The sequence below is a fragment of the Caretta caretta genome, chromosome 2, assembly GCF_965140235.1.
Source record: "Caretta caretta isolate rCarCar2 chromosome 2, rCarCar1.hap1, whole genome shotgun sequence".
Lineage (NCBI taxonomy): Eukaryota > Metazoa > Chordata > Testudines > Cheloniidae > Caretta > Caretta caretta.
This window is the reverse complement of record NC_134207.1, coordinates 137,205,767-137,219,425: the sequence shown is the minus strand read 5'-3', so window position 1 is coordinate 137,219,425 and position 13,659 is coordinate 137,205,767. Positions and strand designations below refer to the sequence as shown.

At 42.4% G+C, this 13,659-nt stretch overlaps 1 protein-coding gene across 16 annotated transcripts in view; it reads left to right on the top strand.

The window, feature by feature from the left end:
* Positions 1 to 13,659, top strand: part of OTULINL (OTU deubiquitinase with linear linkage specificity like) — a 55,414-nt gene that overhangs the window by 25,491 nt on the left and 16,264 nt on the right. For 4 of the 16 annotated variants that reach the window (XM_048839619.2, XM_048839616.2, XM_048839624.2 and 1 more), the window contains 3 exons: positions 11,883 to 12,042; positions 12,153 to 12,184; positions 12,282 to 12,373. In XM_048839619.2, coding sequence (XP_048695576.1) covers positions 11,883 to 12,042; positions 12,153 to 12,184; positions 12,282 to 12,373 — 284 coding nt within the window. Of the gene's footprint in view, positions 1 to 9,714; positions 9,971 to 11,882; positions 12,043 to 12,152; positions 12,185 to 12,281; positions 12,374 to 13,659 lie in introns of those variants that run through there. The other 12 variants (XM_048839615.2, XM_048839613.2, XM_075125447.1 and 9 more) reach the window with 7 other exon arrangements.

The following is a 13,659-nucleotide window of genomic DNA, read 5'->3' as shown; positions in this document are numbered from 1 at the left end:
CAGCCAGAGATGGTGATAGCTGGACTGAGGGAAAGTTACAACAGCTGGCATGGAAATTTTAAGGTTTAAGCAAGCCCATGCATGTAGGGACCTTTTATTGTTATTCCCGTTTGCTGTGTGCTTTGTTTAATGTCCTTTAGTTCTGTTTTCATTTCTTGTCACTTCCTGTTTTTCTTTTAATTCCTTTTAGCTGTGGCATGTTCCTCAAAGCTTGGGTTTTCAAAAATAGTTAACTCCAGATACAGCTTTAAAGTGCAGATCAGTTCTGAAAAATTATTCTGTAAATACTGCATTGCAGTACTCCAATATTATTCACTCTCAGTAATTTCCATATTAAATATCCTTAGTTTACAAGTAAAAAGACACCCCCCGTTCCCCAAACTGCCAGCCCTGTAAAATCAGCTTGGTATCCAGAGTCAAACTTAATTAGAATCCATTGCTAGATGGAACTGCAAGATTCATTTCTTTTTCCAGGCCTTCCCAGCTGATTAAGTCTTGGTTTCTAAGCTGATTGGTAAAGCTGCAGAGGCAGCAGGGGACCATGGTCTTTTGGCTTCTTTTTATGGAGATCTTGAATGTCTCTATTTAATCCTTGTAAGGTGTCCAGATACCAACGGTGATGCCAGATATATACTAGAAATAATAATAAATTCCATTGTACAAAGTATTTCAATCAGAAGTTAAAGGAACACCATCAACTTAAATCACAAAGGTGAAATATTTATACTTTCAGTAGTTTTTGGCATTACAAGAGTGACTAAGAGAATGGAAATAAAACATTTATTTGTTTATTTTGTGCATCAGACAGTGCTTTGTTTATAATCAATTTCAGTATCTCTGATATTGTCAAGTCAGTTCACCTTTTTATTTGTGTGGATCTTTCACATGACTGGGAGAGAAAAACAGAAAAATGTAATTGGAGCACACCAAAAACTGGGAGAAGAACTCATGTGGAGGTGCTGTATCTGCCACTACTTTTAACTATTTTTTAAATTGTCTAGATTTCAAGTTAATGATGTCCCTTTAGGGTTGAAGAGACCACACTAATCAAATCTGGCTGCCTCACTGATATTTTTTCCCCTCTGGGATGCTAACCAGAGTAAAAAATTTAAGCTTGCTTTTCTCAGTCATCAAAATAGCTAGACTATCAAATGAATTGATTTCCTACACTGGCACAGGCAAAGGTGAGTGCTTCCTTGTACTAGCAGCTGAAGACAAAAACAACCAGAATTGTATTGATATCACTAATTATGTAAAAACTGATGGGCTTTCAGAACAAATTGCTGTCAGTAGGTGCCAGGTAGTCAGCATGCCGTTTCTCAGAAGCTTGTAGGTATGGATAGGAAGCAGGCTTGGTTCGGTATAATGCTGTTTCTGTCATTGGTTAGGTTAGGGTTGAGGTTCCTGACTGTCTGAGTAATCTTTTATTTATTGGATGTGTGGGGTGTGCTGAGCTTGTGAATATATGAATATTGCCCTGAAGCTAATAGTCTGCTTGCTAGACAGCAGTTTTTGTTGTGTTGTGTCCTTTCAGCTGCCACACTTCAACTGTAAGGCTCTGGGTCCTAAAGCCTACAAATGGTTGTTTACAAATGGATAAACTGATGAGTAACACTGAGATTAGGTGACTTGCCCAAAACCATACAAGGCCTGCTCTGATTTCTTTCTCCTGAGAGAGCTGATGGGGTACTCTGACAGATGGTTTATTTTCTCATACAGGTCACAATCAGTTCTATTGTATGTGTCTTTATTTTCTGTTCTGATTGCTCAGTGACTGAGTCCTTTGAATACATCCCTTATTTGACACTAAACTGGGAGGAGTGGTAGATACACTGGAGGGTAGGGATAGGATACAGAGGGACCTAGACAAATTGGAGGATTGGACCAAAATAAATCTGATGAGGTTCAACAAGGACAAGTGCAGAGTCCTGCACTTAGGACAAAAGAATCCCATGCACTGCTACAGACTAGGGACCGAATGGCTCAGCAGCAGTTCTGCAGAAAAGGACCTAGGGGTACAGTGGACGAGAAGTTGGATATGAGTCAACAGTGTGCCCTTGTTGCCAAGAAGGCCAATGGCATTTTGGGATGTATAAGTAGGGGCATTGCCAGCAGATCGAGGGACGTGATCGTTCCCTTCTATTCGACATTGGTGAGGCCTCATCTGGAGTACTGTGTCCAGTTTTGGGCCCCACACTACAAGAAGGATGTGGAAAAATTGGAAAGAGTCCAGCGGAGGGCAACAAAAATGATTAGGGGACTGGAACACATGACTTATGAGGAGAGGCTGAGGGAACTGGGGATGTTTAGTCTTTAGAAGAGAAGAATGAGGGGGGATTTGATAGCTGCTTTCAACTACCTGAAAGGGGGTTCCAAAGAGGATGGTTCTAGACTGTTCTCTATGGTAGCAGATGACAGAACGAGGAGTAATGGTCTCAAGTTGCAGTGGGGGAGATTTAGGTTGGATATTAGGAAAAACTTTTTCACTAGGAGGGTGGTGAAACACTGGAATGCGTTACCTAGGGAGGTGGTAGAATCTCCTTCCCTAGAAGTTTTTAAGGTCAGGCTTGACAAAGCCCTGGCTGGGATGATTTAGTCGGGGATCGGTCCTGCTTTGAGCAGGGGGTTGGAGTAGATGACCTCCTGAGGTCCCTTCCAACCCTGATATTCTATTCTATGATTCTATGATTTGGTTTACAAGTACTCACATTTTATTGTACATCTTGACCTTCTGACGCTCATGTCCATGATTATAATTTTTATGATGATAATGCCTGTGGACCCCAGTCATGTAGCAGGAGCAGAGCCGTCCCTAGGGTATGGCGAATCAGGGTGACTGCTCCTGGCCCCGCGGGCTGGCATGGTTGGCCGGCGCGCATGGGCACTGTGTTACCCGCTGGCTGGGGGAGGCTAGCCCCCAACCTTGCCCCTTCCACCCGAGGGACAGTGCTTGGTGGCGCTGCTGCAGCCTCCCCAGTCCCGGGAAGGCAGGCAGTGTGGCCCCAGCCCCCTGAAGCCCAGCGGCAGCACCCGGGGGGAGGGGGGGGTTGGGGGGCGGAGTGTGGGTGGGGCCACACCTGGCTGTTTGGGGAGGCACCACCTCTCCTGCCCTGCCTGGTCAGTCCTGGAAGTGACGAATTCGTCACTTCTGCCCCGGGCCCCACACACCCTGAGGGACGGCCCTGAGCAGGAGGACTCCTTTGTGTTAGGAATTGTACAAATAAACATGAGAAAAGGTGTTTCCTGTCCTAGTTATGTTGTATGTATATTGCTCTTGTTGTAACACTCTGCCCACCTGAGAAGAGATCAGGACACAGGCAACTACCTGTGATTCTCTAGACACTCAAATTTATTTACTAAGAAGCACCACCCACAGCCCTTTGCCCCTGGCTGGAGACAGAGGCCATAATATGTCTGCCAGCCTGTTCCTGCAGTGTCTCAGAGGACTGGGACAGTGTCAGTTTTACCAGGACTCCCCAGTGGCAGCAGCATTTGCTGCAGAATGCAATACAGTTCACACTCTAGACCAGTGCTACTCAAAGTGGTGGGCTACGGACCAGTGTCGGTCCACGAGCCATTGGCTGCTGGTTTGCACGCACATTGGAAAAAAAAATTGCCAATCCCCCACATCAGATGTCTAGAGCAGTGCTTCTCAAGCTTACGTGTACATCTACACTGCAATGAAAGACCCCTGGCGCAGTCACAGGTATCCTGGGTAAGCTGAATCAGGCTCACAGGGCTAAAAATTGCCGTGTAGATGTTCGGGCTTGGGCTGGAGCCCAGGCTCAGAAACCCAGCAAGTGGGGGCGTGTCTCAGACCCTGGGTTCCAGCCCGAGCCCGAACGTCAACACTTCAGTTTTATAATCCTGCAGCCTGAGCCTGAGTCAGCTGGCATGGGCCAGGCACAGCTATTGTACTGCAGTGCAGGCATACCCTTAGTGTCAGAATGGCTGACAGCTTGGGAGATACTGGTGAGGACCTTTCGTCTAAGATTAAGTGTGGGAAGGCATTCAGGGTTAAAATATAGGTTCAATAGTCCTTTACTCTGCCAATTTGGATTTAGCACACCACTCTCAAAAGTTGTATGTTTTGGAAAGCAGAGACTGGACAAAACAAACCTGAGCAGCGTCAGGCTGACTCATCATAAACCTCAGCAACTGATAGATCCTCTATAAATAATAACCTTCCTTGATATAATAGCTTTATAGGAGTTTACATAAATCCAATTTCTTTGCATATGATTGGAGTGTAACATCTCTGAATGCGGAAGGAGACTTATCCTAATGAATTACAGTAGAACCTCAGAGTTTCGCACACCTCAGGAATGGAGGTTGTCCGTAACTCTGAACAAGACAGACATTACCGATGTCAGCCATGGGGATGAGGGGCGGGGAAGAGGGTTGCAGCTGCAGGGAGGGGCAGGGCTGCAGGTGGGGGCGGGGGAATCAGGGCTTCTGACCCTACGGGCATAGGGCTCTGGGTGAGGGGCTTCGGGCTTCTGCCCCGCAGGAGCACCAGGGCTCAGGACTTTAGACCTGGGGGGAGTGTTGGGGCTCGGGTCTGCAGCCCCGTGGCTCTATTCCCAGCTTCAGCCCTGCAGGGTTGCTGGGCCTTGGGTCTCCATCGTGGCTCCATTCCCAGTTTCAGCTGGAGGAGAGGCACTGCGGCTCGGGGCTTTAGCTACGAGGCGAGTGCTGGGGCTGAAATCGGCTGATTGGTCACTTCTGGTTCCACAAGGTGTCCAGTTGACCAGTAAGTCCATAATTCTGGTGATTATATCTTTGAGCTTCTACTGTAATATAAAATAATAATGGCAATGACCAAAATTTCAGGAAGGTTTTCTGTTTGTTTTAAAAAGGAATGTATTTATAATATTTGCTAAGGGTAAGTGCTTAGAGAAGGTTTACGTTTTCTGTGGTACATAATGATATTCACTTACTAGTGTCTGAAGCTTTCTCTTGTGTTTTTTCCTTGCTTGATTGGAAGTGGATTTGAGCCTGTTATTGGTCCTTGCTGGAATACCATTCTGCAAGGAGACTAGATTAGGAATGGATTCATGAACTGAAATTTACCCTCATTTGTACGAATCCCTAGAAGAAAAATATAATTATGTACATTTTCCTTTTTGCAATCAAGCAGGGGGAAAATCTCAAAAATATACTTTAAATTCTCAGCAAACAGGGTCCTGGGTATAGATATGGTGGTAGTATGTCAAACAGCAGCTGAAGTGTACCAAACACTACAATTTTGGACAGCTTGGGAGACTGGGGTATTTTTATAACGAAAAGGCTACTCTGCTACCTCACAATTTTATTTTTTCTGAAAGGCCTCTGGACACCAGAAGGAAAGACATTTTTGACTCCTATAAGGCAGCTGAGTAGCAAAGGATTTCCTGAAAGTATTGGGCCAAAATACTGCAGAAACTGTTGTATATTGTGTGACCTTTTGACTCTAGTCTCAGTCTCAATATGTATGCCCATTTCCATATAAAAGCCAAGACTTGAACAATTTAAACTGAACGCTACTTTTACCATATGGTGAATACAGTTATTGATACCATCCTGTCCCATACCCATCACCATTACCTTCGGATACTGAGGAAGCAATTAGCACTTATGGTGTTTCTGATAGAAGAAGGGGAGAAAGCTTTGTTAGTATGGCTATTTCCTGTTAGTTCTAAGGGAACTGAAGCTACAAACTGCATTCAGGTACTATGGCCCCCATTTCACTGGAGTCTTTGCTATCATAGCTCTCTCAACCTTCAAACCTGCCAATGTGTGACACAATTCATCCAAGTGACTGAAAAATGACTAAAAGATGGAATACTTGTGTTTCATTGCATGTCAGATTGACATGTCATTGACAGAGAAATAGTTTTATACTATAAAACCTTTGTTCAAGGAAATTTTGAGGGGTTCTTTTTAAAACGTTTATTCAATTCACCTGGAAAAAGAGGAGGTATGCACTGTACCCAAACCCACTGTTCCCAAACAAACATTGGTGGTCAGCAAAGTTTGAACTCTGGATCCTCAGATCCTGAGCCCAGAATTCTATGATGTGATGTAAAGGAGTAACTGTGCTCTCCGTAGCAGCCACGAGAAGGGATCTGACGTACATTGTGTAGTATCTAAATATATAGACCTCGTCACTTTCTGATCAAAATACAAACTTGGTTTTCTGAACTTGTTTGCCTGTGTGTGCCATAAAGCCTTTTTGTTTTTTAAATGCCAAAAAAGTACACACACCCACACCTGTGTGAGGGAATGGAGAAAAAAAGTGTACTCAGTCATACATCACCCAGTCTACTTTTAATTTTGGAAGGTGCTTGGTTATCACAGTGATGCGTGTGGTATAAAAAGCTGAACAGAAGAGCAAGAAGGCTGTGTCCTTGGAGAAGACACTACCTAATATTTTTTGTGGCTGATCTGAGGAGGACTTTGACAAGAATCCATTTCTCACTATCCACCAGCAATAAAACACAGTTGCAGGCACACTCCTCTTTATGTTCTTGGGGTGGGGGGGTGGGGAGGATTTTTTCCTGGTATTTTTCAGTGCCTAATAGAAAGAACCCAATAGTCTGTAGATTTTTCTAGTGCTAGCAGAGTTGATTGTAAAGATGATGATTTAGCACAAGATGATGGCCACTGTGGGGAGTTCTGACACAAGTTTTATGGCAGTTTTCTTTGTATTCCCTTTCTGGCTGTATGAGGGGTCAAGGCCTCCAGATGCTCCCTTGCACTAGGAATGTGCCACTGCAGGTCCCACCAATCACTCCACAAATACTCAGTGAGAAGCCACTCTTGTTGAGGGCTCCTTTATTTATACACAGGTTTCAAACCTGCTCAGTGGACAGTCTTATAGAAAAGTCCATATGTCATAATTTAAAAGTTCTCGCATTACTTGCCATTTGCTGTCTGCCCAGATGTGTCTCATGCAGCTCACCTGTCTGGGTGGAGGATCATCAGGTTTCCTTGGGCATCCCAAAGCCTCATGAGTGTTTTGTTAGAAGCCTGAGAGTTGCACCTATTTCCATAGATTGCAGAAGAATCAGCCCTCACCTTGACTGTAGTGATGTCTTCTCTCAGGTGTGGAGAAGAGATTTGGTGTGAGCACTGGGTGCAAGGAACTGCTAAGCTCTAACCCTGCCTTGGAGGCAGAATCCCATATATAGTATGTGTTGGAAAGTTTGGTATTGGTGGGTTATTCCAGTTTACAATTGGTTCCAAAAACAACAACTCTGTTTCCAATAGCCATTTATTTAAATAATTTCAGTCTAAGATGTAAATGGACAAGTGATGTTCTAATCAGAATAAGGGCTAGTCAAGATGAGCAGTGAGTGTGCAGCAAACTGGGGTGTAAATCTACAGCACACTAGTATGTTGCACACTAACTGTCTGTATGAACCTTGCTACTGCAGTCTAAAAGTTCCCTTGTGTGCTTCGAAACAGGAGTAGGTCAGTATGCATTAGGGAACTTCTAATGCATGGTAGCAAGGTCTGTAAGTACCATAAGTGCACAGCATATTAATGCACTGTAGAATTTCACCCCATCTTGCTGTTCGTCTAGACAATCCCATAGTCATTCCTGTGGTAGTAGACTACTGGTGCACTTCTCTGCTCCTATGGGAATTCTTTGCCAAAAAAATAAAAATTCTGTGCTTAAAAATTCTGAGCACAATATTTTAAAATTCTGTAAAATTCTGCATATTTTATTTGTCAAAATAACACAATAGAATCATGCCAGTTTCAAAATGTCTGTAACAAAAGAGATTCAGGAAATGTTTTTTGACAAATAGATTCCTTACTAGGCATATTAATACAGAACTCTGAGTAATAATTCATTTAAACTACAATACAGAAATGTATTTCCAGCACCCCTCAGAAGCAGTGCAAAGGCTTGCAGGCTGAGGGAGAGGAACGGAGGGGCTGAGGGAGAGGAAAATAATTGCTGGGAATGCAGGAGTGAACCTGTAGGGTGGTTGGGTGTGAGTTGGAGAAGTATGGAACAGGTTTTTTTGGTTGGGGGATTGTTAGGGAGTTGGGGAGCCTCTCCCATTCAGTCAGGCACATCTACCCCTGTCCTCATGTGTCCCTGCATCCCCACTCAGCCACCCCTCCTACTCATCTCCATGTGGCATTGCACCCCCACTCCTATTCATCCCCGCCCCAGTCTGTCCATCCACTAGCCCTTCTGAGCCCCAGTCTATGTGACCCACCCAGCAGCCATGTGTGCCCTACTTTGTCCTCCACCATATCATATGTCTCCTCACCTGGCCCCACAGACAGGGCACTGTGAGAAACGCAGCCACTCCTCCTCTCTATCAGCTGCTGATTGATTGATATGACCAGTGAGCTGTCTGCCCTTTGTTCTGTGCCACAGCAGTCCCTGGTGGGTGAAAGGCGTAACTGCAGTGCTTCTCCAGCAGAATGTATTTTCTGCTGAGAAAAGAAAATCTATGGGGGACATGAATTCTGCATGTGCACAGTGGTGCAGAATTTAACTTCTCTTATTGAAGGCACACAGCCTTGTGCCTCCCAACCTGCCATAGGAAAGCATCAATATCTTACTTAGCCCATGTCTGCAATTCAAAATTATGTCAACCTAACTTCAGCATAGAGTCAGTGCAGTTATTAAATCACTTGTGCGTGTGCACACTTGGCTCTTTGTGTGAGCATTGCGCCTCCTCACCGGGAGTGCTTGTATCACTTGTATTGTTAGTGTGGGGCATTGTGGGACAGCTCCTGAAAGCCAATAACAGTCAACATAAGCATAACTACATCAGCATTGACTCTGTGCCCCTAGGGGAGGTGGTGTTACTAAATTGGCATAGAGAGGCACTTAAGGTGGTGGGAGCCAAATTTAAGTGAAGACATTTCCACAGCTAGGTTGATGCAAGACAGCTTACATCGACTTAACCTTGTAGTGTAGACCAGGCCGAAAGAACATCCGAGTTACTTATTGCTATGTTATTACACACATACCAAGAGAGGAGTTTCCCTGGATTTCAAAAGAGGCTCTACTGCTTTTTTGCTGAATCTCTTAATACAGTGTCAGGCTATTGAGAAATTCTGTTTTATGTCTAAATTAAAGGACTTTTTCAACACTAGCAAAGTTCATGTGAGCCTCCCTGTAAAATATGGAACTGGAACAGAAACCTTAGGTGTCAGGAATTTGCTCAAATGTATTTCTACTATTCTACAAAACACGTTACTTTGGGAAAAATACCGGTTCAGTCCTTTTAATAGTCCCATTCTGCACAATCAAAATCAAATGAGGGTACTGTATATATATGGCCACCATAAATAATGCAAAAAAAGACCTGACAAGTTGTTTTTTTCGTTTGCATCTTCACTTGTTTTTGTTTCAATATGTTTGATTAATTTGCTGTGGATATTTTAAGCTGGATCAGCACTGGGTTTGCTTCGTATCATGGTGGGAAAACTTAGATAACTGAATGTGCCAGGTAATGAACAAGAGTTGTAAACTGTTACAAGGGGCTAGTATAGTTAACAGAAGCTTATATTGTAAACTTGCTGATTTTTTTTAAAATCATGCCTTCACCACAGAAATAGAGGAAGGATAAAATAAATCACTGTAACTCTGTTAATCTCCCAGGACTTTTCCCCTCAAACAATGTGTAAACCTCATACAATTAGTCATAATTTAGCTGCTTTGAAATTGTTTATTAAAAGTATCCCTGTTTGTTTCCGTAGATAATCAGTGCATATGCTATGAATAGAGATGCCATAGAATATTCCTCAACTATCAAAATCTCTGGACCTTACCAAAAGAACTAATGTTTTGTTATAGTTGTAGTCAGTGATAAGCTGCAGCTCCTGGAAGACAATGTGTTTTGAAATGTCATACTGAATTTTGGATCTATTTTACTATGTATGGAGTGAATATTATAAAATTGTTCTTTATCCCTTCAAAAGCAGCACTTCCAGGAGTAACCTCCTTTCATGTCAGGTGAGCAGGTATTTACTATAGCACTGTGAATAAAAGGTAATAGGCTATTTGTCTGTCTTTATGTATTAAGCATATGCACAAGGCCAAAGTGTGTTGCTGCGTGTACCCTGTATGTGCTAAATCACTGAAGTGAAATGAAAGAGTTCATTGGCAAATTTCTTTGATCTAGTACTATTAAGTTAATACAAATCAAGGTTGCTCACCTAATTGAGTGGTGGCTTCTATTGGTCCCCTCTCTCACTCCCCATGCTATCTGAGTTTGGGGTGCTAGCATACTCAGCCCAAGCAGGATTAGCAGAAGAAGGAGTACTTTAAATCATTCAACAAACCCTTTAAAACTCATTAGCTTCTTTTTCTTCACAACTATTGGAAGAAAACATTGCAGTGTGTGATTCTAGACATGATCCTTGATTCCACACAGCCTAAAAGTTATATCCTGTCACAAAGCTTTTGAATGATAGCATAACACTAATATTCTTTGTGTGCAATAGCTCACCTAAGAACTTGTGCACGATTGTGCATGTAATTACCAGGACTACATGGGCATACATCTGAATGATTCACGCACTCACGGTAGCTGTAAGTGAATGGGCAAATTGAATTTGAACTCCATACATATTTTGGAAAAATCGGTCCCTAAAGATTAAGTAAACTCACAATTAAAGGCAGAGGGACTGAACCTCAGCTGATGTAAATTAGCATAGATCCATTGAAGTCAAGGAAGCTACACTGATTTACATTGTTTGAGGATCTGGCCCACAATTCATATTGCACGGGCAAGGCACTGACCACAGGTGGTGCCTATAGAAAGAAAGCAATCAGCTCAGGGACTCAACAGCTCAGGGGCCATCCTCATGATTAAGAGAAGCCTTTTTTAAAGTCAGATGATGCTTAAAATATTGTACTAAATGAAAATGCAAGAAAGTTATGTCCTGTTGCTTTTTTTTTGGTTGGTTAATGTTCATTATTACAGATCTGTTGATCCTTTGGTGCAAATGGGTTAATACTTGAAGCAGTTATTGGTAGAGCAATAGTTAATCATAAATTATAGGAATGCATTAAGCCTAAACCAGTGGCAAATTCACCAGTCAAGGAAGGTAGAGTAAAGCTCTCTACAGCCACTCAGTTCATGTCCGTTTCTTCAGGGTGGGTTTTATTAACAAAAGATTAAAAAAACCTCAAAATAATACAGAGTGTTAGAGCTGTCTTGCTTTCTCCCAGCTGGGAAATAAGGGTGAATGCCTTTCCTGGCTGGCTAATCCCTAGACCTCCTGCTAGATCTTCAAGGCGGAACTTTCTTCAGGGTCGTAAATTAACCTTCATCTTCCCCATATTGACCCAGGATTATTCCTTTATGTGGTTTCCAGTCACATGATGCTAAATTGATCATTCTCCATCTTGTGCTCCATCTGGAGAATACAACTCCCTTAGTCTTAAAGGGCCAGGCCTCAGAACAAAACATTGCAATGAGTGCACGTGCCCAAGAACCAGCAATCAGTTTTCAAAACATCTTGGTTTCCCTATTGCTGATCTCCAGTGTTGTCAACTCTCACAATTTGATTGTGAGTCTCGCAATATTTGTTTTTTTTCTTAAAACACCATCTCCCGGATTCAAGTGATTAGATGAGAATCTCAGCTTTCATTAAAAAAGTAAGTTTCTAGCCTTCATTGTTGCAGAGAAAAGTTTGAAAGCATGACTCAGATGCAGCCAAAAGGTTCAGAAAGCAGAGGATAACTAAATGAGCCCCCAAATTTATCATTTCTAAAAATCTCATAGGTTTTAAGCCAATCTCATGGTTTTTGAGGACTGACTCATTTTGAATGCTTGGCAACATAAAGTCAGTAGTACTAGGGGTGTATACAGATATTGTGAAACAGTGAGATATTGATCACTTTTTAATTTTTGTTTCAGGAAGGAATGAAATGCAATCCTGGATGACCACTATCAACCAATTCTTACATATTGTGTGGCAAAAAATAGAGAGACAACTAATATTAGTCATGTCTTTTCTCCTTGCTGCTCTCTGGTATTGTAGAAGGCTCTATGCATACTTAGCACAGCTGTTGAAATGGTATGTTTTTACTACAATGCCTTTCGTTTTCAATTGTATCTTTGTTCTTTCATTAAATATTTACTTGCTGCAAATTCTTTTTGACAGTTGTTTTATCATTTGGATTTCAGGTGGAGCAGATATCTGCAGAGAAAATTTAAAAGTAAACTTTTTTGTTACCAATCTGCATTATAACTTTCCTTCTTTTTAAATGCAAAAAAGTAGATGTTTAACTAATCTGTGAATTAAATTTGGTTTAGAGAACCTCAGTGTACTGGCAGAAGTTGATCTGCTTGGTTATTGTGCAAGAGAATGGAAAGGAGAAACCAAGCAGGCCAAGCAGATGAAGGCGGTAAGAGTTTCTAAAGTTAAATCTAGATATAAAAAGTTTGAAAAAAAATACTGAGCTTGAAAAAAAGAATAAATTCCATCCAGTGTTGATGTAAGCATGTGTTATGAGCTGTGTGAGATCAAATGAATTTCAAAAAGGGAAGGCGGCAAGCTCTCCTTAGATACACAGTTCTATATATAGACAGGAGGTATAATTTCCAGCTAGGGTAGATGTGTACACACTAGCTTTGATTGAGTGAGCACGTGTACATCTACCTGAGCTGGATGTTACACCTCCAGCTGCAGTGCAGATGTACCCTTACAGGCAAGAATTACTCAGAAATGGACCAGATCCTCAGCACTGATGCATCCTCTTTGCACTGCTCTACCAGCACAAACGAGCCAACGAGCTAGCCTAACTGGGCAGCTGGAGATTCCCTTGTCATGGAGGAATTCATGGCTGCCATAGAGCTAGAAGAGCTGGCCACCCTTTGGTGTATGGCTGTGTTGGAAGGCATACTCAGAGCAGAACTGCACTGTGGTTCTCAGGCCAGCTGGTTGAAGTTAAAGTAGCCCTGAGCAGATTTAATTTGTCCTGGGCACCAAACTAATTCTCCAAAAGCTCTGGGGGAACACAAAGGTGGCATATAACTACTGTTGTTTTCCCCAACTTTGGGTCCTGATCTTGAGCGCAGGTTGGCCAGACGAGACTTGTCTTTAGCCCTCGAAGCAATGGATCTGATTCACTAGCACACACCCCTTTGTAGGAGGAATAGTAGTTACAGAACTGCTAATTTCTAACTGCAAAGAAACTAAACTAAGTTAATACAAAAGCTGAATTGATGGTTTCGATGAAACAAAAACAAAACGCAACCAAGTATATACTCAAACACCTAAGCTCACCACAACTGTCCTCGCAGCACATGATGGGGCAAAGTAATCTCCGCAATACTGTAGCGGGACTCACGCAATGTGGGCAGCAAGTGCCGACATGCTGAATTACCCCCAAAACCAAACTGAGCCTGATGCTACAAATCCAAAAAGAAAGAGGCACCAGTTCTCTTTTGTCCTTTCTTCCGACTGAACCACGGATCAAGGAAGAGAGGCAATGATATTTTACTGTTGGTCCACAATGACTCCTTCTATACTTGGTTTTATTTTATTGTAAAAAGTGAAAATGAGAGTTTTTGTAGCCTAGAATAACATGTACACAAGCTACCTGCTATAAATTTCAGATAATCATCTTATTACATAGCCAAATTTCTGGATTACACCCCAAGTACATTGGCATAATGCTATTACAATTTG